The sequence below is a fragment of the Cervus elaphus genome, chromosome 23 (assembly GCF_910594005.1).
Source record: "Cervus elaphus chromosome 23, mCerEla1.1, whole genome shotgun sequence".
In the NCBI taxonomy this organism is placed as follows: Eukaryota; Metazoa; Chordata; class Mammalia; order Artiodactyla; family Cervidae; genus Cervus; species Cervus elaphus.
In genome coordinates, this window is record NC_057837.1 from 25,928,765 (window position 1) to 25,956,348 (window position 27,584).

Below are 27,584 nucleotides of genomic sequence, written 5' to 3' on the forward strand. Positions count from 1 at the left end.
CTTTTCCTCCCTGGTGGAATACTGCATTATTTGTTATTCATGAGTTCTTGATTTCCTGGAAGATTGTTTGATGAAATAGGTGGGTGGGTGATGTACTCTGTCATTGCCTAGAGGCCTTTTAGATTTCCCCTGTTTGAGTGTTTTCCTTTTGTTTTAATAAACTGCTGATAGTTGTAGAGAAGAATCACTGGATGTTAGGATAATTAGCATGTTTTAATTCCAAGTCCCCTCAATCCCACTTGGAAATTACCAGATTCAACATTTTACAGTATTTCTTCACAAGTTTCATAGAAGGAATGAAATACAAATAAATGTTGCTGGCTTTTTTAAATAATCTAGAAAACCCAGGTGGCATTAGTGGTAAAGTACCCACCTGCTAATGAAGGAGACATAAGAGATTCAGGTTCGATCCCTGGGTTGGGAAGATCCCCTGGAGGAGGGCATGGCAACCCACTCCGGTATTCTTGCCTGGAGAATCACCATGGACAGAGGAGCCTGGGGGTCTATTGTCCGTAGGGTCGCACAGAGTTGGACATGACTGAAGCGACTTAGCATACATACATAGAAAACCCAGTTACTATTTTGTCTTGCCAGGGTCAAGCCTTTCATCTTTCTTTATGCTTCTCTGGTCTTGCCTTCTACTTTTTCAGTAACGCTCAGGTGGGTCTAGTGGTGAAGAATCTGCCTGCCAATCCAGGAGACATAGGTTTGATCCCTGGGTTGGGAAGAGCCACTGAAGTAGGAAATGCAACCCACTCCAGTATTCTTGCCTAGAAAATCCTATGGACAGAAGAGCATGGAAGGCTACAATCCATCGGGTTGCAGAGAGTTGGACATGACTGAGTATAGTAAATTCATTATAGCAGGAACCCTTTTTGGAATTAGATGTGTCTTCTGTCAAAGCAGAGTAGAACCATATTTTTGCCACTAAAGAGAAAGAAGTGACAATCTGGACTGCCATGAACTCCCTGGTTTCCATTGCTTGGCTTGCTGGGTTTAGTTTGGGAGTAAGCACCTGTGAACTGATCTGATGACTCTCCTTAGACCCAGACCTATTTTCAGGAATTCAAGTAGAGAAGAGTTACTTTACTTATATGCCCTGAGATGAAGATTTGTTTTCTGAGATCTGAGCTTTGGGGACTCTGCTTTGGGAAGGGAAAGGCTTATTTTTTTGTTTGTAACAGGTGTAGGAATTAACCACATTTCTTAAGATACATTTTGTATATGCATTTAAAAATTAATAATTTTCACAGACTTGAAACTTAATGATTCAGCAAACCAATCCATTTTTGAATATTGCTTGAAACCAAGCAATAAAATAAAGTTCTTGAAACGAAGTAAATTCCAAAGTGACCGGACAGTAGCATCCGTTCCTGTTCATGGGAGAGTAGTTATTATTCTGTTTGGAGCCAGGCTCCTGGGGTTGAATCCTGTCTGTGCCAGGATTAAAACTTTAATTTTTAAAGTTTAACTTTAAATTAACTTTAATTAATTTAATTAATTTTAACTTTAACTTTAATTAAAGCTTTTAGGTTAAAGCTTTGGGCATTACCTTAGCAGTTGTTGCCTTAATTTTCTCATCATTAAAATGGAGATAATGATAAAATTGATGTAGGGTTAAATGTGTTAATACTTATACATTGCTTAGAACAGGACCTGGAGTAAATATAAAGTACTTACTATTATTTACTCTCACTTTGTTATGTGTTATCTTGTGTATTCTTGGCTTTCTATGTTTGATGATCTAGTTTCTATGTATACAGGCAATTAAAACATAATATAGGAGGGAAGAGACACTTCTAGAATAAGTCTATATTTTACAATTAAAGTATGATAACAAAATTAAGAAGAAAAAGAAAATGTAAAAACTAAGCAAAAGAACTCAAATAGTACAGCAGTCTGGGCTATTTAGTATATGAGAAAATAGCCATAAACCTTTAATAGCTCCAGAGGGCATTAGTGCATTTCAGCATAGTTCATTCAGTACCTATTGTTCAAAGTAATGATTCTGACTCATGAAGGAAATGTTAAATTCTGTTCATGATGTTCAGTTCAGAGAAGCCAGAAAGTGTTTCACATTTTAGGAAGATTCTAAAACAAAGTAAAACAAATTAAAAGGTATTTAAAGATTTCTAGAGGATTTTTGAATTATATAAATTTTATTGCATTTGCATTTTTGCCTCCTTCTTTCAGTCCAAATTAATCTTCAGAATGATATGTAAATATGATCCTTAGGCACAAGCATTGTTTCCATTAAATGCCAAACAATACTTCCCCTGTACGTATCTAATTTTAGCCTTCATTTTAGCCATTTCCCTGCTCTTTGGTACCTCCATACAAAATCATCATGACTGTCAAGGTGGCCAGGTTTTGCTCTGCAATTATGTTTAACCAGGTGTTTAGGTGAATTATATTGTTTAGTTGCTAAGTCGTGTCCAACTCTTTTGAAACACTGTGGACTGAAGCCTTCAAGGCTCCTCTGTCCGTGGGATTCTCCAGGCAAGAATATTGGAGTGGGTTGCCATTTCTTTCTCCACAGGTGGATTATATGTCATGGCAATTATGTGTTGTAGTATGCCCTGTGGACTTTATATAATTGTTGTTGAGGGAGAAATACTATTTTTCTCTAAACTCTTAAAAACTTTTTTTAAATTGTGATAAAAATACATAGGGGCTTCCCTGGTAGCTCAGCTGGTAAAGAATCTGCCTGCAGTGCGGGAGACCCTGGTTCGATTCCTGGGTCTGGAAGATCTCCTAGAGACGGGATAAGCTACCCACTCCAGTATTCCTGGGCTTCCCTGGAGGCTCAGATGTTAAGAATCCACCTGCAATGCCCGTTAAACAGCTTCTCATTTTTCTCTTCCTTTAGTCCCTGGAAACCACCATTCCACTTTATTTTTCTGTTAATTTAATCACTTTAGATACCACATAGAAGCATACAGTATTTGTGTTTTCTGAGATTGGCTTGTTTCAGTGAGAATGAAGTACTCAAGTTCGTTCATGTTGTAGCACATGACAGGATTTTCTTTATTTTAAAGACTAAATAATAATTCCATTGCCTGTATATCCACATTTTATTTACTTATTCATTAATGAACATTTGAGTTGCTTCCACCTCTTGGCAGCTGTGAATAATGCTCCAGTGAACATGGGTATTTGAATATCTTTTCAAGACTCTGCCTTCAGTCTGTTAGGTATACACCCAGAAGTGTGATTATTGAATCATATGGCAGTTTTTTTTTTTTTTTTTGGTTATTGAGTTCTCTATATCAACCCCTCATTGGATATATGATTTATAGATATCATCTCCCATTTAGTAGGTTGCCTTTTAATTTTGATGACAGCTTCCTTCTCTGAACAGAAGCCTTTTAATTGGATGGAGATTCATTTGTTTATTTTTACTTTTGTTTCCCTTGTTTTTGGAGTCAGATCTACAAAAATATTACAGATGTCCAGGAGATTGCCACCTATGTTTTGTTTTAGGAGCTTCTGATTTCAAATATTACATTCAATTCTTTAAGCCATTTTGAATTAAGTTTTGTAAGTGGTGTAGGGTAGTGGTCTAGTTTCATTCTTTTGTGTGGTAGCAGTTTAGCTTTCCTGACACCATTTATTGAAGAGACTATCCTTTACTCATTGTATCTTCTGATTTCTTTGTCATAAATTAGTTGACCAAAATATGTGTGGGTTTATATCTGTGCTTTCTATTCTGTTTCATTGATTTTTGTGTCTGTTTTTATGTCAATACCATACTGTTTTGACTACTATAGTTTTGTGGTATGGTATCATGTTATCTGCAAATAGTGATAGTTGTATAATTTCCCTTACAATTTTGATGCATCTTATTTATTTTTCTCAGCTAATTGCTGTGGCTGTACATTCCAGTACTATGTTGATGAAAGTGGGGAGAGTGGGTATCCTGCCTTGTTCATGATCTGAAAGGAAAAGTTTTTCCTATTCACCATTGAGTGTGATATTAGCTGTGTATTTGTTGTTTGTCATATGTGACCTTTATTATTTTGAGATATATCCCTTCTACACCTATTTTGTTGAGTCTTTTTTTTCTATCATAAGTAGATGTTGAATTTTGTCAAATGCATTTTCTGCATTTATCGAGATGACCTTATGATTTGTTGTTGTTAATGTGAATCATGCTGATTGATTTGCAGATGTTGAATCACTCTTGCATTTGAGAAATCAATTCCACTGATCATGGTGTGTGATCCTTTTAATGTATTATTGAATTTGGTTTGCTAGTATTTTGTTGAGAATTTTTGGTTATGTGTTCATCAGAGATATTGGCCTATGTTTTCTTTTGTTGTGTTATCCTTGTCTGGTTTTGGTACTAGTGTAATTCTGGCCTCATAAAATGAGTTTGGGAGTGTTCCTTTCTCTCCAGTTTTTTGCATAGATTATCAGATCTTCATTAAAACTTTGGTAGAATTCACCAGTGAAGCTGTCTTGTCCTATACTTTTGCTTGTCGGAAGGTTTTTGATTACTGATTAAGTGTCCTTGCTGGTAGTCAGTCTATACCACCATCTTAGAACCCCTTTCCTTTGGATATCGTTTCCTTTTTTTTTTTTTTTTTTTTGTCTTTCTCCATTTCTTTCAGCAGTATTTTTCTGTTTATAAATTTTTTACCTCCTTGGTTATTTAAAGTGCATTTAAAGTACACTAAATACATTTGGTTATTTTGTTGTTGTTCAGTTGCTCGTTGTTTCCTACTCTTTGCGACCCCATGGACTATAGCATGCCAAGCTTCCCTGTCTTTCACCAGCTCCAGAGTTTGCTCAAATTCAGGTCCACTGAGTTGATGATGCCATCCAATCATCTTGTCCTCTGTTGCCTGCTTTTCCTCCTGCCCTCACTGTTTCCCAGCATCAGGGTCTTTTAAAATGAGTCGGCTCTTCGCATCAGGTGGCCAAAGTATTGAAGTTTCAGCTTCAGCATCAGTCCTTCCAATGAATATTCAGGACTGATTTCCTTTAGGATGGACTGGTTGGATCTCCTTGCAGTCCAAGGGACTCTCAAAAGTCTTCTCCAAAACCACAGTTCAAAAGCATCAATTTTTCAGCACTCAGCCTTCTTTATGGTCCAACTCTCACATCCATACATGAATACTGGAAAAACCATAGCTTTGACTATACAGACCTTTGTTGGCAAAGAATATATATACACTACTCTATTCTTGGTATCTAAGACTTTGTTTACCTGGATATATCTTGGCTGGATGAATGCTTAATAAATGTAACTCACAAATTCCATGTTAGTTATGCACTTAGTTTCACAATCTACTTAGCTAAATGATGATACCTCACTGAATTGGTCTTCTTGGTGTCATTTACTTCTTCCTTTCTGCCTAACATTTTAACCTTGGAGTGTCATGAGTCATCACTTTGAATCTATTTCCTTTACTGCCCATAGGCACTCCCTTACTGATCTAGCTTTATCTGACCTCATGGCTTTGTCTATCATCTTTATGTGAATGATCACAAATTATACAGTCGAGACATCTCTCCTAAACTCCATACTACTTCATCAGACTGCTTATTTGATATGGAGATTAAATTTCAAATAGACATTTCACATTTGACATTTGAAAAAGTGAGCTTTGTGCTCTCTTCTCCATATTGATTCTACCTGTAGCCTTTCCTAGCTCCTTGATGACAGCTCCATTCTTAAGGTTGCTCAAGCCAAAAACTTGGGAGTCATTCATTCTTCTCTTCCTATTTCAGCTATTGAGACATCTTGGTAGTTCTGCCTTCTTAAAACTGTACCTGAATTTGACTCAATGATTGACACAATGATTGCAGTTAAAAAAATAAGGCTCAGAGAAATGACAAGAAAAGCCCCAAATACACATAACTAGTAAGTCAGAATTCAAATATATATTTTCTGGCTGACCGCAAATAATAGATTCTCTTCTTCTACTGGTGCTTCTCCTAAGTAAATGTTATAATTGCCTTTTTACTGATATAATTCAAAACTAGGGTCTGATCTGCTCTATCACTGGATCTTTATAAGTAAAATGTGTTATTGCACTTAGGTCCTGGATAAATTCTCTACACACAGGATAATTCTTTCATAAGTACTTGCCAACTCAGTTTACTTGACTGGTGCTTACCTGTCCTTGTATTTCAGTTCAGTTCAGTTCAGTCGCTCAATAGTGTCCGACTCTCTGCAACCCCATGAACCGCAGTATGCCAGGCCTTCCTGTCCATCACCAACTCCCGGAGTCCACCCAAACCCATGTCCATAGTGTCGGTGATGCCATCCAGCCATCTCATCCTCTGTTCTCCTCTTCTCCTCCTGCCCTCAGTCGTTCCCATCATCAGGGTCTTTTCAAATGAGTCAGCTCTTCGTATCAGGTGGCCAAAGTATTGGAGTTTCAGCTTCAACATCAGTCCTTCCAATGAATACCCAGGACAGATCTCCTTTAGTATGGACTGGTTGGATCTCCTTGCAGTCCAAGGGACTCTCAAGAGTCTTCTCCAACACCACAGTTCAAAAGCATCAATTCTTCAGCACTCAGCTTTCTTTATAGTCCAACTCTCACATCCGTACATGACTACTGGAAAAACCATAGCCTTGATTAGACGGACCTTTGTTGGCAAAGTAATGTCTCTGCTTTTTAATATGCTATCTAAGTTGGTCATAACTTTCCTTCCAAGGAGCAAGTGTCTTTTAATTTCACGGCTGCAGTCACCATCCGCAGTGATTTTGGAGCCCCCCCAAAATACAGTCAGCCACTATTTCCCCATCTATTTGCCATGAAGTGACGGGACCGGATGCCATGATCTTAGTTTTCTGAATGTTGAGCTTTAAGCCAACTTGTGTTTAGCTCTGGGTTAACAAATGTGTTTTCAGTTATAAGATATAATTGGATCAAAGTATGTGTTGGGTGAAAAAAGAAAGGTAATAATGAAATAAAATAGTCAAATTATTTTAGAAAGCTTTTTTCCCAAAGATTTTTCTTGCTATAACCTGTGAATTTAGAGCATATATTAGCTCCTGCTACCTTACTGACTGTTTGTTAGAGTTTTCAAGATATGCAATGTTGATTTTGTTACTAATCATTAGAACTTAGATTGAGGGATTATTATTCTGATAATTTGAAATTTTCTCTCAAGGGCCTCTGTATTAAAGGGACACTTTATAACTTTTAAATTTACTAAATTCTGAGCTCCTCTAATAGATTATAATTGGCAAAAAGGCAAAGGGTTGGGATATAGGTAGACAGATACCAGAGAAGAAATTTCAATGTTGATCAAATTCTAGAAACACCTTGTTTTACTGGTAAGTTGTATTTTAATAGAAGCTGTTCCCTCCTTATGTACTTGAATGTAGCATAAGTGAAATATATTAAACTGAATTTTGGTAAAATTCAGTGATATCTTTGAAAGAAGCCAATATTAAGCTTTTGGGAGATATCCATTATGTCCCCTGGTATGACATATTTGGAAAGCCAGTCATTGTTTTTTGTCACGTTTAGGTACATGCTGAACACTTGTCTGTGAAACAGATTTTAGGTAAAGAGTGCTTCAGATCATTAATTTATCTTTTTTTCCTCTTCTAATTTGCACTTTAAAGTTTACTTGTTTTGTTAGTCCATCAATTTGTATTTCTTTCCCCAAGGAAGAAGTTTGATGACTATTTAATTCATAAGGGCAGTTTCCACGTCTTAAATTCTATATATCTGTCTGTCCATCTACCTACCTACCTATCTTTGCGTTGGTGGAAATATGTAGCATGGAATCACTTAAAAATATTCTTACAGGCTTAGGAAATGTGTCTTAAAGCAATAAGATGATATTTGAGGTATTAAAAAAACTGTGTCTAATTGCTTCCTCTGGCAACTGAATGAGTTAAAGATATATGGCAACTGCAGCTGTAATGGCATATATTTAGAAAGAAAACTCAGTTTGCTACTTCTAAAAAAATGTCTGTTGGCAAACAAACCTAAAATAAAAGTTCAAAAGTGAGATTTTATTTCAGGAAAATGTGATCGTTCTGTTACCATTTGCAATGATGGATATCTGTGGGTCTTTATACAGTGAAATAACCTATGATCAACGGTACTGCTGTCTTTTCTTCTTCATAGTGTATGCCGATTAAAGGCCTAGGATTCGTGCTTGGAGCTTATCAGTGTATTTGCAAAGCAGGATTCTATCATCCTCGAGACTTCTCATTCAACAACTTTCAGAGTAAGTGCCCTTTGGTCCTGTTCATATATGTACATACCCATAATATCTGTCATAATTAATTATTCAGATTTTCTTTTAACCTTGTTGAAGTTAGATGATTAAATCCCCACTGGTTTGGCCTTCTTTCATCACTTAAGGAGTTTTTGCTTTCGTGTGTCATCTTGATATCATATCATATCGATATCCTCTGGCATATCACCAAAAATGTGTTTGTTTTAGGTATGTTTTCATTTTCAATACATTTTAAATGCCTAAAAATAATATTGCTGCTTGGTGAGACCAGTTAGAATTCAGTTATTGCGAGCTGTTGCTACAGAGAGTTCCTAAAACTAATTTTGCTAGTTTGCTTAATTTATTTATGTATCAATTTGTTTTTATGTTAGGTCTCTGTGCTACATGAAGAATTACTGCAGAGTTATTAACTTAAGGCAACACAGTCTTATTATCACACAGTTTTTTTTTTTCATTTATTTTTATTAGTTGGAGGCTAATTACTTTACAATATTGTAGTGGTTTTTGCCATACATTGACATGAATCAGCCATAGATTTACATGTGTTCCCCATCCCGATCCCCCCTCCCACCTTCCTCCCCATCCCATCCCTCTGGGTCTTCCCAGTGCACCAGCCCTGAGTTGGGTAGCTTTTCATTCAAGCATTAAGTGGTTCCTCTGCCCAGGGTCTCACTGAACCAGAATCAAGGTGTCGCCTGCAATGTGATCTGATCTGAAGCTCAGAGACTCCTTCCAAGTTCATTCACTTCACTGGCAGAATTCGGTTCCTTGCACCTGTGTGTGTGAGGTCCTTATTTTATTGGTAGATGCCAGTCTGGGCTTACTCTCAGCTTCTAGAAGCCTCCTCAAGGTCAAGTCATGTGGCCCTTACTTTTCAAAGCTACCAAGAAAACCTCCCCAGTTCCTAATCCTGTTCATATAGAGTCTCATACAGTGTAATCATTCTATTAAGTCCTGGGAGTGTTATCCTGTCTCTCTGCCGTGTAATGTAAACCTAATCAAAGGAAAGACTATCCCATCATATTTACAGGTCTACCCGCATTCAAGGGGAGGTGATGATACAGGGCTTATACAGGCAGACCTCATTTTATTGTGCTTTGCTGTATCACACAGCAAAGATACTGTACCTTTTTTTTTTTTTTTACCAATTAAGATTCGTGGCAACTCTGTGTTGTCAGATGATGGTTAGAACTTTTTAAGCAATAAAGCATTTTTTTTTATTAAAGTGTATATATTGTTTTAGACATACTGCTGTTGTACACTTAATAGACTGCAAGGTGGTCTAAACATGGCTTTTATATGTACTGGGAAACCAAAAAATTGATGTGACTCACTTTGTTGTGATTTTACTGTGTTGCAGTGGTCTAGAAACAAACTAATAATATCTTTGAGGTATGCAGGTACTTTAGAATCAAGCTTACCTGGTCATTTTCATCTTACTCTAGAAGTTGTCAAAGTTGCTATTTGAATATTGATTTTTTTTTCACATCAGCATGTAGCCAGCTGTTGGGTATAGTAATTAACAAAGAGTGTATGGAAAAATGAGGTGGTTTTATGGGAAGTTAGGGTTTGGAGTTGCTAGAACCAAGGTACAGGATTAGTTTAGATAGTCATCCATAAATCTTTGTCAGCCTCATTATTGGTCTGAATAGGAATTTGCATCTCTACTGGGTGTAGTTCAAAGGATACATGAGATTCAAACCTGAGTGTCTTTCCTCTGGGAAACTTCGCAGACATTTATAGATTTTTTTTCTTGGTTTTTCTCTTGGAAAGTACTGTTCTTCATCTTGAGACAGCTTCCACTTAACTTCTAGGTTCTGGAAGTGAGTAACATTTTGCTCTCTCCTAAGTCATATGATTCACAGGGTTCAACCCATGTTCTGAGTAATGGTTGTTGTAGGCATGATTCTAAGATGGACCCCCAAATTCTGTTTCCACATGTGTAGTACAATCCCCTCCCCTTAAGTGTGGGTGGCACCTGTGAATATAAGATGAACTCACCCCCTTGCTAGGGAGTGTTATGTAGTAAAAGTCATGGTACAGTTGCTCAAGTGTTTACATTGCATTCAATAAGACTCCTTCCCATAGGAGCAGACTGGAGAGAGACTCTAGTGCCAGCTTTGAAGAAGTAAACTGGCTTGTTGTGAGAGGACCATGTGGCTAGCACCCCAGTGTGGCTACTGAGAGCTCAGGCAGCCAGCAAGAATACAAGGACCTCAGTTCTATAAATGCAAGGATCTGTAAATTCTTCCAACAGCCTGGATACTTTTGAAAAGAGAATCTGGAGCTCCAAATGAGCATATAGCCTGGCCCAAACCTTGATTTCAGTCTAGTGAGACCCCGAGCAGAGAGCCCAGCTTCACTGTGTCAGACTTCTGATCAACAGAAACTGGGAAGTGATTGAATAGGTGTTTTCAGCTGTAGATTTCCAGTAAGTTACTACACCACAATAGAAAACTAATACAGTAGCAGTGATGATAATATATTTTCAGCATGGATGTGCTGTTCCTTGTGTGTGTGCACGCACGCGCGTGTGTGTGTACAAGACCATGGCAATAGCCCAGATACTTTGGCATTCTTCACATTTATGGTCCAGACAGAACATATGATTCAACACTGAAGGATTAAAGGAATAGGTTTTAGCTTATGTTCTGTGAAGGTATTTTGTATCTGGTTTACCCACATTTGTTCTCAGCTCCCACTATGTGACTGAAATAAAACATCTAAATATTGTAGAACTAGAGAATGACTGTGCCATTTGCTTATAACACCACCAGGAGAAACTAGTTAACCTTTAACAACTTATCTTTATTTAATTTGCACACTCCTACTTTCTTCCTTATTTTAAAAGCCAGTGTTTTTCACTGACCTACTCTAAGAGGAGGCTGCTTCTCTTCATAAGCCTAAATAACTTACATGTTGTACACACAACAGCCAGGAAAAGAGGCCACAGTTTTCAGAAAGATGAGCTATATTTGGGTGTAGCTGTGATTCAGCTTTGACCTCAGCACATATTTAACTAGAACTGGCCTGCCTCAATGACAGAACGGAAAGATGGCTACAAGTTATAATTTGAGGTCAGTAAATGCTGTTTGACCAAAAATATCTTTCCTGATGGCCTTGCCATCAAGTTGCATGAAAATCTAACATTATTCATTCCTTGGCCCAAGGAATACAAGTTATAACTCACTAAGGTATCCACCAAGGACTATCCAAACTTTTAAAAAATGTTTTTGATTTTTGATTATAATTCTACTACATTTCTTCATTTTAATGTTTTTTTTTGTTGTTTTTTTTTTTATAGATATGCAAAGTTTATTTCTAGATCCCATGGAACTTTAATAGTTTTCATAGATTTGGGTATTTTTTTTTATTATTATAAAGACACTAAACACAACAGAATAATATGTTGTTTTTAATTGTAATATCCAAGCAGTTCATATGGTCAGTTTTCATATAGTCTTGACGAGGTTACGATGAAGTAAGGAATGATCAGATGAATCCCTTGGGCCAAAGGTAAAGAAGATATTGAAGACCCCCAAAATGAGATAATGTATGTAAAACAGCTAGCACAGTACATGCCATATAATAAGTGTTCTTAATAAGTACTTGGCGTATAATAAGCGTGCATGCTCAGTTGTTCAGTCTTGTCCAACTCTTTGCAACCCCATGGACTGTAGCCCACCAGGCTCCTCTGCTCATGGAATTTTAGGTGTTCATGCTGCTGCTGCTGCTGCTAAGTCGCTTCAGTCATGTCCGACTCTGTGCGACCCCATGGACTGCAGCCTACCAGGCTCCTCCATCCATGGGATTTTCCAGGCAAGAGTACTGGAGTGGGGTGCCATTGCCTTCTCCTTTAGGTGTTCATAGATGTAGTTAAATAAGTGAATAAGCAAACAAACAAATATACACACATATATTAACGCACATCAGTGATCCATGTAAATAGAGAATCCTTAAGTATCCTTGGTATTTAGTACTTTGTCTCTTTATATTTGGATAACCAATTTTTTAATCTAGAATTCTTGGAAAATGAATTCTACATGGATCAGAAGGAAGATGGCACAGCAAAAATCTGTAACAACTGGTGCTCTATTGAGAAGGGCAGTAGGAAGGAGATTTAGAAATTAAAGGTAACAGGAGGAAATCAGTTGCTTGTTAGGGGAAATGGGATGTAGGAAATAGAGATGCCCCTGAAAATTTATTTAATTTATAGCTGTGAATCTAGAGAAAATATCTGAAATTCCCACCTGTAGTCTTGTACCTCATTTAGAGAGAGTAACTAAGATGTGGTTTTAATCTATTAGAGAAGTTGTCAGTGCTACAACTCCTGTTAAAAATCCTGTTAAAATATGAAGTGATTTAAAATCTTCATTTAGATGTAGGACCACAGTAAACAAAGGGCTTGTAAAGACCAACAAAGATTTGTTCAGATGACTTGATTTAAAACTGTGCTGACAGCCCAGAGACTGTGTTCCTAGCATCTCTCTTTAGATTGGTGGTCACAGAAGAGGTAATAGGGTCTGACATCTGGATAGTAGCAGGATTTCAGAACCGCCAAGTACTGATATGTAACTGTCTCTTCAGATCCAGGCTGTTCACTTCCAGGTTGATGAGATACAAGCTTATGACAAGCTCATCTTCCTCAAATCCATCTGTCACAGTATGAACTGTCTTCAGTACAATCTCATTTCTCTTTCTTGTGGACACATTACCAGCCTCTCAGTTTTAACCTCTCTTGCCTTTTGGATTGACTTCAGCTGACATACATTTCCAGATAAACCCAACTTACAAATGACCCACATCTGAAAGTGACAGCCCCTTCTTTGTAGATGCTGGCGGCTGTTGATGGTGGGGAGCAAAGGCTCCCCAAAATCAGAGATTTTAAAAATACGTAGTCTCGGAAGAAAAAAAAGTGGGAAACTCTTTGAAAGCAGGTACAATATAGAGATGCTGAGCTCCCAGCAAACTGCTAAGCAAGGCTAAGCTGTCTGTGGGGTGTGAATCTTTTTGCAGCACTTGGGTCTCACACTCCCGATCTGTGTTCTGTTTCATGACTGGGAAAGCTAGAGATATTTGGCTTTTTGCAGACTAAGTCCAGCAGCAGTCTCTAGTCCAGTCCCAAACTTGGAACAGATGAAAAGAGCCTCAACATTGTATTCTCATAATCAGCATCGTTACTTTTGCTGTTGGTCTTAAGCCTTGTGATCTGGTTCTAATCACTTTACTCCAGCAAAATTCTGTTTAACTGTCTTGGCTTATGCTTTTGTCAGTCATTTGCCGAATTTTCAGTTTTTAATATCTTCTTTCATGAATCCTCTTTACAGGGATTGAAATCTAGTCACTAAACATCTGGCAGATAGGGTTATTTGTTAGTGGGAGAGTTCCCAGTGCCACCAACCTTCTTAGACTATTAACTATCATATTTACCTTGTTTGTCTTTGACTGATTCTATTCAATTATTGGAACATACCATATTGGATTTCCCTTATTGCTAATCTCAGAACTGAATTTCTATCATAGTTTAATACAGTAATTAAGAGCATGGTCTTTGGGATAAGTCTAATTTAGGTGTGAATTCTGGCTCTATTACTTATTTGTACTGTGCTTAATTATTTAACTAGCCTAAACTTCACTTATGCCATATATAAACTTGTGATAGTGCTATCAGCTTTATAGAATAAATAAGGAACTAAATGATGTAATGAATGTAAAATTCTGGTGATAGCAGTTGACACATATTAAATGCTCAAAATATTGTTCTGTTTATGATTATTATTTGAAAGCTTGGGTTTATTCTGCTTACCCCTGTCCTCAGACATTTTGCCCATTTTCATCCCTTCCAACTAGAATCTGCTTTACTTCCCAGCAGAGTAACATATTTTCATGTCCCAGATTTTTTTCAGTTTTTATCCTTAAAATGGGCCCTGCTAAGAGATAAAATACTCAGTCCTCCCAAAAACTTCTTTCTCTCCTACTAGCTAAAATTTTATTAGATTTCTTAATTTATTTTACTATTTTTGTTTATATGGTTTTATATTTTTAGACTGCTAATGGAAATTCACTTATGTTAGCAATCAGCTACCCTCAAATTAAAAAAAAACAAAAAACAAAAAACCTCTGGCAGGGAAATTTGACTGTCAGTCATTCACACATTAGCTCATTGTTGTAAGTAGAACAGCACCCCTCAGACCTCCAAAGATGTGCAGTTTCAAGTTTTCACAACCTGTGAAAATGCTGCTTCACATGGCAAAAAAGGGACTTTTCAGATGTGATTAAATTGCAGATACTGAGATGGAGAGATTATCCAGGTAGAACTAGTCTAATCACACGAGTCCTGGAAAGCAGAGCACCATTCCCAGCTGTGGTCAGAGACAGATGTGAGGACACAGGAAATGGCAGAGAAATGATACATTGCCGTGGTTGATGTTGGAGGAAAGGGGTCCACAAGCCAAAGAACGGAGGTGGCTTCAGGAAGCTGGAGCAGGCAAGGAAATGGACTGTCTCTGGACCCTCCAGAAGAAAATGTAGCCCTGCGCACACATCGATTATATAGCCCTGTGAGATCCATGTCAGACTTCCAAGCTACAGAAATACAAGGATGAATATAACTATAGGTGGGTGACTCTTTAACCACAAAGAGTTAGGCACTGGCCCCTGTGAAGCTGAAAAATCCATGTATAATTTTACAGTCAGCCCTCCTTCTCACACATGGATTTAGCCAACTATCGATCATGCAGTACTATAGGACATTTTTCCAAAGTTTCCATGTGGAAAAATCCACATGTAAGTGAACCTGCACAGTTCAAACCTGTGTTGTTCAAGGGTCAACTGTATATTTCATATGAGAGGGAATGTAAATTTGTTGTTTTAAGATACCAAGTGTTTGGTAATTTGTTATAGCAGTTATAGAAAGCCAGTACACTTAGTAAACAGGTTTCCCAAGTGCCTCAGTGGTAAAGAATCCGCCTGTCAATGCAGGAGACACAGGTTCAATCCCTGGGTTGGAAAGATTCCCTGGAGTAGGAAGTGGCAACCCACTCCAGTATTCTCGCCTGGAAAATTTCATGGACAGAGGAGCCTGACGGACTCCAGTCCACGCGGTCGCAAAAAGTCAGACACAACCGAGTGACTGAGCATGCATCCACACTTTGCGTGTTTCCCACTTAGCATTCATTCCAGCATGCGTAGTACCCCATGGTGTTTTTTCTAGAGGAAACTGTTCACAATCCCAAATGATTGCTGATTTAGACAATTCATAATCTAGTGGGATCTTTGTATGAGGATGTCCTTTGAGTCAGGCGGATGGATTTGACTTTTATCTCCACTTACTCACAGGAGACTTGGGAAGTTTTTCATGTATTCTGAGATTCTCCTCTTATTCATACATACATCAGGAATAGTGAAGTCTATTCTTGGAAGTTATGAGGAATAATTGAGATAACATGATATCCTCTGATTATAGTGATTATTATATTAAAATGAATATGGAGAACTTAATCTTTTTATTGTGTATTAGATGTTCTGGGGATTGAATGAATAAATTGTCTAGAGGCAAAATAATCCACCGGTGTTTAATAATTTTATAATTCAGATCAGAATTATTCCAAGATCTATCTAAGGTGGTGTTTTTATCCAAAGAAAAAGATCACTAAAGTCACTTACAAGAAATAAAAATCCAGAAGACAATAGAAAAGTGAATAGAAGATATATATGTAACCTTATAGGGAAAGATTGACTGTATTCATAGGAAATATAAATTAAAGTTTTGCACTGGGCTTCATTTTGAGCTTATTGTTACAGCTAGCCATTCTTGATATAAGTACGTGAATATATAGTAGCTAATCCTGATTTTAGGATATGCAAATATGTATTCATGTCCCAACAGTAGCAGTCTTTATGGATAGCGGTATAAGCATCACCACGGTTGGGTAACTGTTCTCTCCTTGTGAATGTTATAAATATTGAACCAAATATACCCAGACAGCTCCTGAATTTGCTGGAGCTACTCATGTGCTTGTACCTATTTCCACTTAATTTTTGGATGTGATTTTATCAAGCTGGAGACCAGAGGCAGATTACTTTATCATCCTAAATATGTGAAATAATGAACAACAAATATATCTTCCCACGTGAGCTCATGGCAGCATGTTAACTCCAAACATTGATTGATGAACATGTTCCCTCCAGTTCTAATGAAAAATCAAATATGTGTATGGAAAAGAGGATGTTTACCCTAATAATGATTTCAGATGAGCATTATTTGTAGGAGAGCTAATGCTGAACCCTTAATGTCTGGCTTGATTCTTTGTTACTACCAGCTGGGTTCTGTTCATTGTCTGTGACTCATCTTTTTAACTCATGCCTGTGGAATGGAAAGAAGAAGGGGTCTGTGACATACAGCACGTGTAGCTGCTCTTGCAAAGGTCCCAACTATAATCTTCTGCTGTGACCAGTTCCTAGCACTGAGGGCCACAATACCTCCAAGAAGTGACCTCTGATCAACTCATTTGTTGATTGGTTTAAGTGTCTGAAAATCCATCTGTCAAAAAATATTACTGGACACTGACCCTGTGCCAGATGTTGTTTAGAACTGGACAAAAGAAGAAATGAGTAAAAAAGTGAGGTATCTAAGTTTTTAAGATAGACCCACATCTTCCCAGAACATATTGCAGTACCCACAAGCAAAAAATGAAGGCCATCTTGAATAGCATATGCTCACTGTCCAGTATTAGAGAAAAAATTCAAAGTGTTAGTTGCTCAGTTCTGTCCAACTCTTTGCGACTCCACTGTAGCCCGCCGAGCTCCTCTATCCATGGAATTCTCCAGGCAAGAATACTGGATTGGGTAGCCATTCCCTTCCCTGAGGGGATCTTCCCAACCCAGGGAAGCTCCCCAGTATTGGTAAACTAAGGTCAAAGGTAAGAGCTTTAAGGTATAACAGGCCTTCATGGGTAGGCATGATTTGTATCCAGATATTCAAATGTCTGAAAGTTGTGTTTTTGCTCTTGAGAAAACACAGTTTTATACTACTGGCACTTAAGAATCCTAATCAGCAAAACCTTAGTGACGTTTCTATTTTGTGTTTATACTGTGAAGACCTGAAATTTGTAACTGCTGCTTCAATCCACCCTTCCCCCTTTAACTCATTCCTTATTCTTTTCTAAAGCAGGCAGAAACTAAGTGTTTTTCTTCCATAAAACATAGGAAGAAAACTTTCTGGGGTACATTTTTTTTGTGTGTTAGTCACTCAGTCATGTCTGACTCTTTGTGACCCCATGGACTGTAGCCTGCCTGGCTCCTCTATCCATGGAATTCTCCAGGCAAACATATTGGAGTGGGTAGCAGTTCCTTCTCAAGGGGATCTTCCCAACCCAGGGATCAAATTTGGATCTCCTGTATTGCAGGCAGATGCTTTACTGTCTTAACTACAAGGGAAGCCCTGGGGTACATTTTGAAATATATCAAAATTTAAAGCTACGAAAATAGAATATCTTCAGAATTTCAGAAGTCTAAAAGTTTTCAGTAATTGTAGCATTGGTGGGTTAATTAGTTCTTTGGGATTTGGAGCAAAAATCCTCTTTGTTGCTGATTGCTATCCAGAGGGTCCTCGTTTTAAATATTTATGTTTTATTATTAGTATTGCACACACAGTAAAAAGAAACTTTGGAATGCATAGAAAAGTAGAATTTAAAAAGTTGTTTGAAAATCTGTTGTTAATTTAATTCTTTAAGTTTATAGTTTTTATACAAATGTCTATATATGATCTTTTAAAAACTTGGTATATTTGGTATATTATATTCATTTGAAATAGTATAAACAGTTTTCTTGAACAGTTTTGTTACATAGAATTCCATTGGGTAAATGTACTATGGTTTACTTACCCATCTGAAGTTTATGTTTTTACTAGTTTATGTAAATATAAAATTTTACTGATATAAACAAAAATGTCCAGTTTTGTGTTGTTCTGATGTCAGTGTAAAAGAATTAAGTAAGCAGATAGGTTAACACAGTGTTTACCAATTGTCACAATTTCTCTCAATGGGCCCATGTTTACAGGTGAATATTTTAGACTCACCAGTGTTCCTTGGTGCTACTGTAACATTCTCCTAGTATCCTCTGTACTTTTGCTCAAGGCAGCTTATTTGATCACCCATCTAATGAACTTAAAAGCTGCTATTGCCAAAGCTAATAGCTCTTCATAACTGTTGTTTGTCTTCAGTTAGTATTTATTTCATCTGAAAGTTCTGAGTATCATCTTTGTTTTTAAGCTTTAGCAAAGCAGATTGGGATTCTGCTTTCCCAAAGACCATCTGCAAGAAAAAGAAATGCAAAAAGGCAAAATGGTTGTCTGAAGAGGCCTTACAAATAGCTGTGAAAAGAAGAGAAGCAAAAGGCAAAAGGGGAAAAGGAAAGATATACCCATTTGAATGAAGAGTTCCAAAGTTTAGCAGGGAGAGGTAAGAAAGGCTTCCTCAGTCACCAGTGCAAAGAAACAGAGGAAGACAATAGAATGGGAAAGACTAGAGATCTCTTCAAGAAAATTAGAGATACCAAGGGAACACTTCATGCAAAGATGGGCACAATAAAGGACAGAAATGGTATGGACCTAACAGAAGCAGAAGATATTAAGAAGAGGTGGCAAGAATACACAGAAGAACTATACAAAAAAGATCTTCATGACCCAGATAACCACAGTGGTGTGATCACTCACTTAGAGCCAGACATCCTGGAATGTGAAGTCAAGTGGGCCTTAGGAAGCATCACTACGAACAAAGCTAGTGGAGGTGATAGAATTCCAGTTGAGCTATTTCAAATCCTGAAAGATGATGCATGAAAGTGCCTCTCTCAATATGTCAGCAAATTTGGAAAACTCAGCAGTGGCCACAGGACTGGAAAAGGTCAGTTTTCATTCCAATCCCAAAGAAAGGAAATGCCAAAGAATGCTCAAGCTACCGCACAATTGCACTCATCTCACACGCTAGTAAAGTAATGCTTAAAATTCTCCAAGCCAGGCTTCAGCAATACGTGAACCATGAACTTCCAGACGTTCAAGCTGGTTTTAGAAAAGGCAGAGGAACCAGAGATCAAATTGCTAACATCCACTGGATCATCGAAAAAGGAAGAGAGTTCCAGAAAAACATCTACTTCTGCTTTATTGACTCTGCCAAAGCCTTTGAGTGTGTGGATCACATCAAACTGTGGAGAATTCTTAAAGAGATAGGAATACCAGATCACCTGACCTGCCTCCTGAGAAATCTGTATGCAGGTCAAGAAGCAAAAGTTAGAACTGGACATGGAACAACAGACTGGTTCCAAATCAGGAAAGGTATACGTCAAGGCTGTATATTGTCACCCTGCTTATTTAACTTCTATGCAGAGTACATCATGAGAAATGCTGGGCTGGATGAAGCACAAGCTGAAATCAAGATTGCTTGGAGAAATATCAGTAAACTTAGATATGCAGATGACACCACCCTTACGGCAGAAAGTGAAGAAGAACTAAAGAGCCTCTTAATGAATGTGAAAAAGGAAAGTGGAAAAAGTTGGCTTAAATTTAAACTCAACATTTAGAAAACTAAGATCATGGCATCTAGTCCCATCACTTCATGGCAAATAGATGGGCAAACAGTGGAAATAATGACAGACTTTATTTTTTGGGGGCTCCAAAATCACTGCAGATGGTGACTGCAGCCATGAAATTAAAAAATGCTTGCTTCTTGGAAGAAAAGTTATGACCTAACTAGACAACATATTTAAAAGCAGAGGCATTACTTTGCCACCAAAGGTCCATCTAATCAAAGCAAAGGTTTTTCCAGTAGTCATGTATGGATGTAAGAGTTGGACTGTAAAGAAAGCTGAGTGCCAAAGAATTGATGCTTTTGAACTGTGGTGTTGGAGAAGACTCTTGAGAGTTCCTTGGACAGCAAGGAGATCCAACCAGTCCATCCTAAAGGAACTCAGTCCTGAATATTCGTTGAAAGGACTGATGCTGAAGCTGAAACTCCAATCCTTTGGCCACTTGATGCGAAGAACTGACTCATTTGAAAAGACCCTGATGCTGGGAAAGATTGAAGGCTGGAGGAGAAGGGGACGACAGAGGATGAGATGGTTGGATGGCATCACCGACTCAGTGAACATGAGTTTGAGTAAACTCCAGGAGTTGGTAATGGACAGCCTGGTGTACTGCAGTCCATGGGGTCACAAATGTCAGACAGAACTAAGTGATTGACGTCATCATCATTGAGATTCTATGCATGGAGAATATTTCAAGTTGCTCAGAATCAAGTTATCATCCAAGCAGATTTCTAAAAGTCAATAAGTAATAGCTTATATTCTTAACATATCTTTCTAGTTTATGTCTGCTGCTGCTGCTAAGTCGCTTGAGTCGTGTCCAATTCTGTGCGACCCCATAGACGGCAGCCCACCAGGCTCCGCCGTCCCTGGGATTCTCCAGGCAAGAATACTGGAGTGGGCTGCCACTTCCTTCTCCAATGCATGCAAGTGAAAAGTGAAAGTGACGTAGCTCAGCCGTGTCTGACTCTTTGTGACCCCATGGACTGCAGCCCACCAGGCTCCTCCACCCATGGGATTTTCCAGGAAAGAGTACTGGAGTGGGGTGCCATTGCCTTCTCCACTAGTTTATATCTAGCATCTTGAAAAATATAATTTTGAATAAATTTTTATGCATAAATGGAGACCATAAAGATTTATTGGGTTGAATGTTATTTTCAACTATACATTCGTATTACAGATCAGTTAATTTATTCTTATGAGTAATCACTTTGATCATTGCCATTTATTTCCTAACTATCCAGTATGTGTAAATTACTGTGTTTCGTGCAAAGTATATAAAGAGGTATATAATTCATGTTCCTGTTCTCTAGGAACTTAACATTTTATTTTATTTTTTTCCATTTATTTATTTATTTTTTATTTATTTATTTTTTTTTATTAGTTGGAGGCTAATTACTTCACAACATTTCAGTGGGTTTTGTCATACATTGACATGAATCAGCCATGGATTTACATGTATTTCCCATCCCAATCCCCCCTCCCACCACCCTCTCCACCCAATTCCTCTGGGTCTTCCCAGTGCACCAGGCCCGAGCACTTGTCTCATGCATCCAACCTGGGCTGGTGATCTGTTTCACTATAGATAATATACATGCTGTTCTTTCGAAACATCCCACCCTCACCTTCTCCCACAGAGTTCAAAAGTCTTCTGTACTTCTGTGTCTCTTTTTCTGTTTTGCATATAGGGTTATCATTACCATCTTTATAAATTCCATATATATGTGTTAGTATGTAATGTTCTTTATCTTTCTGGCTTATTTTACTCTGTATAATGGGCTCCAGTTTCATCCATCTCATTAGAACTGATTCAAATGAATTCTTTTTAATGGCTGAGTAATATTCCATGGTGTATATGTACCACAGCTTCCTTATCCATCCGTCTGCTGATGGGCATCTAGGTTGCTTCCATGTCCTGGCTATTATAAACAGTGCTGCGATGAACATTGGGGTGCACATGTCTCTTTCAGATCTGGTTTCCTCAGTGTGTATGCCAGAAGTGGGATTGCTGGGTCATATGGCAGTTCTATTTCCAGTTTTTTAAGGAATCTCCACACTGTTTTCCATAGTGGCTGTACTAGTTTGCATTCCCACCAACAGTGTAAGAGGGTTCCCTTTTCTCCACAGCCTCTCCAGCATTTATTGCTTGTAGACTTTTGGATAGCAGCCATCCTGACTGGCATGTAATGGTACCTCATTGTGGTTTTGATTTGCGTTTCTCTGATAATGAGTGATGTGGAGCATCTTTTCATGTGTTTGTTAGCCATCTGTATGTCTTCTTTGGAGAAATGTCTGTTTAGTTCTTTGGCCCATTTTTTGATTGGTCATTTATTTTTCTGGAATTGAGCTTCAGGAGTTGCTTGTATATTTTTGAGATTAATCCTTTGTCTGTTGCTTCATTTGCTATTATTTTCTCCCAATCTGAGGGCTGTCTTTTCACCTTGCTTATAGTTTCCTTTGTTGTGCAGAAGCTTTTAAGTTTCATTAGGTCCCATTTGTTTAGTTTTGCTTTTATTTCCAATATTCTGGGAGGTGGGTCATAGAGGATCCTGCTGTGATTTATGTCGGAGAGTGTTTTGCCTATGTTCTCCTCTAGGAGTTTTATAGTTTCTGGTCTTACATTTAGATCTTTAATCCATTTTGACTTTATTTTTGTGTATGGTGTTACAAAGTGTTCTAGTGTCATTCTTTTACAAGTGGTTGACCAGTTTTCCCAGCACCACTTGTTAAAGAGGTTGTCTTTTTTCCATTGTATATCCTTGCCTCCTTTGTCAAAGATAAGGTGTCCATAGGTTTGTGGATTTATCTCTGGGCTTTCTATTCTGTTCCATTGATCTATATTTCTGTCTTTGTGCCAGTACCATACTGTCTTGATGACTGTGGCTTTGTAGGATAGTCTGAAGTCAGGTAGGTTGATTCCTCCAGTTCCATTCTTCTTTCTCAAGATTACTTTGGCTATTCGAGGTTTTTTGTATTTCCATACAAATTGTGAAATTGTTTGTTCTAGTTCTGTGAAAAATACTGTTGGTAGCTTGATAGGGATTGCATTGAATCTATAGATTGCTTTGGGTAGAATAGCCATTTTGACAATATTGATTCTTCCAATCCACGAACACGGTATGTTTCTCCATCTGTTTGTGTCCTCTTTGATTTCTTTCATCAGTGTTTTATAGTTTTCTATGTATAGGTCTTTTGTTTCTTTAGGTAGATATACTCCTAAGTATTTTATTCTTTTTGTTGCAATGGTGAATGGTATTGTTTCCTTAATTTCTCTTTCTGTTTTTTCATTGTTAGTGTATAGGAATGCAAGGGATTTCTGTGTGTTAATTTTATATCCTGCAACTTTACTATATTCGTAGATTAGCTCTAGTAATTTTCTGGAAGAGTCTTTAGGGTTTTCTATGTAGAGGATCATGTCATCTGCAAACAGCGAGAGTTGCACTTCTTCTTTTCCTCTCTGGATTCCTTTTACTTGCTTTTCTGCTCTGATTGCTGTGGCCAAAACTTCCAACACTATGTTGAATAGTAGTGGTGAGAGTGGGCACCCTTGTCTTGTTCCTGATTTCAGGGGAAATGCTTTCAATTTTTTACCATTGAGGGTAATGCTTGCTGTGGGTTTGTGATGTATAGCTTTTATTATGTTGAGGTATGTTCCTTCTATTCCCAAGTAAAAAGAGACCATCCAAAAGCCTCCATACCTACACTGAACCCAACCACCACCCAAGAGCCAATAAGTTCCAGGGCAAGATGTACCACGCAAATTCCCCAGCAACGCAGGAACATAGCCCTGGGCGTCAACATACAGGCTGCCCAAAGTCACACCTAACACATAGACCCATCTCAAAACTCATTACTGGACACTCCATTGCACTCCAGCGAGAAGAAATCCCGTTCCATGCACCAGAACACCAATGCAAGCTTCCCTAACCAGGAAAACTTGACAAGGCAATCGTCCAACCCCACCCACTGGGTGAAACCTCCACATTAAAAAGGAACCACAGACCACCAGAATACAGAAAGCCCACTCCAGACACAGCAATCTAAACAAGATGAAAAGGCAGAGAAATACCCAACAGGTAAAGGAACAGGAAAAATGCCCACCAAGTCAAACAAAAGAGGAGAAGATAGGGAATCTACCTGAAAAAGAAGTTAGAATAATGATAATAAAAATGATCCAAAATCTTGAAAACAAAATGGAGTTACAGATAAATAGCCTGGAGACAAAGATTGAGAAGATGCAAGAAATGTTCTATTCCCGCTTTCTGGAGAGTTTTAATCATAAATGGATGTTGAATTTTGTCAAAGGCTTTTTCTGCATCTATTGAGATAATCATATGGTTTTTATCTTTCAATTTGTTAATGTGGTGTATTACATTGATTGATTTGCATGTTTAAGGAGGCTTTTGTACGGTCTCTTATTACTTAAAGTTCCCTGTAGTCAGGAGTTTTCTGGTGTTCTCAGGTTTTGGGCTTAAGTCTCCTGCCTCTGGATTTCAGTTTTATTCTTCCAGTAGTCTCAAGACTTCTCCAACTATACAGCACTGATAGTAAAACTTCTAGGTTAATGGTGAAAAGATTCTCCACCGTGAGGGACACCCAGAGAGGTTCACAAAGTTACATGAAGAAGAGGAGAGGGAGGAGGGAGATAGAGATGAGCAAGAGGAGAAAAAGGGGGGCTCAAGAGGAGAGAGACAGATCTACACAGTTGTCTGTTCCCAGAGTGTTTTCCATAGCCCAGATACCCACAGAGATTCACAGAATTGGATTGGGAAGAGAAGGGGAAGGGAGGAAATAGAGGTGTTCTGAGGTAGAAAACAGAGTCAAAAGTGGGAGAGAGTAATCAACACACTCCTGAGTAAAAATGGGTACTGAATATTGGATTCTTAAATGTCCAAAATTGATATCAAATACTGAAAAACAAAGATTAAAAACCTAGAGTAGAGGTTAGACTCTTAAAAATACAATATTAAAAACAAAAACAAAAAAATTTAGAAATATATATGAATTTCAGTTTAAAAATAGGGCTTCTCCTTTTTTTTTGGCAAGGTTATAGTGAAATGAAAATGAAAATTAAGGAGTAATAGAGGACTTTAAAAGAAAATAAGAGAAAAAAAATATAACAGGAAAAAAATTTTTTTTTCCTAATTAAAAAAATAGTAAAAATATATGAAAATGAAAATGAAAGTTAAGGAGTAATGGGAGAGTAATAGGGAATTTTAAAGGAAAATAAAAGAGAAAAAATTAAAAAAAGAAAAGAAAAAAAATTTTTTTAATTTAAAAAAAAAAAGTAAAAATATATCTAGGAATTTCTCTGGAGCTGTTGCGGTCAGTGTGGGTTCGGTTCAGTTTCAGATAGCTCATCATTCCAGCTCTCACTTCTCGATATCTATAGGCCCCTTCTGGTGTAGTCGGTGTTATCTATAGGGATTTTAATCTGTTGCACCGGTCCCTTCTGAAGCGGTTCTCTTTGTTTATTTGGCTTCCGTTTGCCGGTCTCTTCAGTGTCTAATTTCCGCCCTGACACAGGCTGGTGGAGGTGGTCTCTTGTTTAGGTTCGCTGGTTTAGTTGTGCTGCGGGGAGGGAGGGGCGCTGCAGACAGATATCGCTGTGTGTGGGGAGCACTCACAGTGTTCCGGCCACACTGGGTTTGCTCTCTCTCACTGGTGTATGCTCTCCCCGTCTACACTGCTCAGGCTCCCGGCTGCTCCATATGGAGTGGGTCCTGCATTGCGTGCGGTTCCAGTTTTCAGGTACTACACAAAAGCACAGATTCGGTTGCACCTGCGTTTTGTGCCTTCCCCGGCCGGAGCAGCTCAGGCAGCCAGGAGCTTGACGGACGCACTCTCCCCGGGTGTGGTGCGCCTTCTCCCCTCTGCGGTCCCAGCCTCAGTTTCTGCATGCGCCAGTGAGGTGCGTGCGCCTTGTGTCTATTCTTGGGAGCTGGCCTCTAGCGGAGACCCTCCCGGCGGATGTCGACCATCCAGAATCTCAGGAAGTCTTTGGTTAAAAAATGGAGGCCTGTTTGCAGTTTGGTAGGGGGTGCCGTCTCTGGGGCCGAGTTTGCCCCTTTCCCCTCCCCCCTGCCTCCTGCCTTCGGTGGGGATGGGCCTGTCCACCACTGGCTAGCTCTTCTCTGGAATTGCTCAGTCCCTTTGTTCTGCAAACGGCTGGCAGGTTAATTTTCTCTCTCTCTCTCGCTATCCCACAGTTTAAGTTGCTATCTCACGTTAGCTCCCTCCGATTGTCCTCAGGGCATTCGGGCCCGGTCCTTACCCTAAGCAATGCCGCCTGCTCCTCTCCGTTCATCCCCCACTTGCTGGTGGCGGATGCGGATGTCTGGGGTACTTTTCAGCTGGGAGTTGCTTTTAGGCATGTAATCTGTGAGTTTTATTTATTTTTCCTCCCAGTTAGGTTGCCCTTCGAGATTCGAAAACTTCCCCCAGACCCGCCCGTGAGAGGGTTTCCTGATGTTTGGAAAGTTCCTCTAATAGGACTCCCTTCCCGGGATGGGTCTCTGTCCCAGCTCTTTTGTCTCTCTTTTTATCTTTTATATTTTGTCCTACCTCCTTTCGAAGACGATGGTCTGCTTTTCTGGGCGCCTGATGTCTTCTGCTAGCGGTCAGAAGTTGTTTTGTGAAGTTTGCTCAGCGTTCAAATGTTCTTTCGATGAATTTGTAGGGGAGAAAGTGGTCTCCCCGTCCTATTCCTCCACCATCTTGGCTCCTCCTCCTGCATCATATACTCTTGATGTTCCTCAGATGTTAGTTACTGTGATGGTTAGGGGGCGTGCTCCCAGGATCTCACTGCAAGTGTGTCCAGAATTTCCTTTCTGCCTCAGGGCTTCTGCTGAAGCCCTCTAAGCTTGCCCAGCACTTGTCTAAGAGGGTGTGCATACTGAAGTCCTCTGAGAACAGCTGTCAACCAGTGGGACTGGGATTGGTAGTTGCTGCCTAAATGCTCCCGCCTCCGTCCTTTGCAGAGACAAATCTGAGGAGCATTACATGCACTTTTTAGAGCACTCCTGGAAAGATGGAGCCCCCATTACCTGCAGTGACATCCAACTTAATAATGACTTTTTTAAAAATTAATTTTAAAAAACTTTTTTATTTTTTTTTGGAGTATAGGTGATTAACAGTGTTTAGTTTCATGCATGCAGCAAAGTGATTCAGTTATACATATCCATGTATCTATTCTTTTTTGAATTATTTTCCCTTTTAGGTTATTACAATATACTGAGCAGAGTTCCCTGTGCTCTACACTTGGTCCTTGTTGGTTATCCATTGTAAATATGGCAGTAAGTACATGTCAGTCCCAAATTCTCTAACTATGCTTTCTTCCACCCTTCCCTCCCAGTAGCCATAAGTTTGTTCTCTAAGTCTGTGAGTCTGTTTCCTGGCTTGTAAATAAGTTCATTTGTATCCTTGTTTAGATTCTGCTTATGAGTGATATCATATGATATTTGTATTTCTTTGACTTACTTCACTCAGTATGACAATATCTGGGTCCATCTGTGTTGCTGCAAGTGGAATTATTTCATTATTTTTAATGGTTGAGTAATGTTCCCTTGTATATATGTACCACATCTTTCTTTGTTAATGGACATTTAGGTTGCTTCCATGTCTTGGCTATTGTAAACTGTGCTGCTATGAACATCGGGTGTTATGCCCGATGTCCAAATCCCTGAGCGGGAAGAGAGAAGGCTTCCAAGACAATGCAACTCGCAAAAAAAGGGAAGTTTATTGCTGACTCGAGTCAGGGCTTACTGCCGCAACCAATGCAGTGGTGCAGGGTC

General features: G+C 38.7%; 1 protein-coding gene across 1 annotated transcript in view; it reads left to right on the forward strand.

The window, feature by feature from the left end:
• Positions 1-27,584, forward strand: part of GPR158 (G protein-coupled receptor 158) — a 290,632-nt gene that overhangs the window by 134,706 nt on the left and 128,342 nt on the right. Inside the window, exon 3 of the mRNA XM_043884892.1 lies at positions 8,103-8,205. Within this exon, the coding sequence (XP_043740827.1) occupies positions 8,103-8,205 (103 nt within the window). The remainder of the gene's footprint in view (positions 1-8,102; positions 8,206-27,584) is intronic.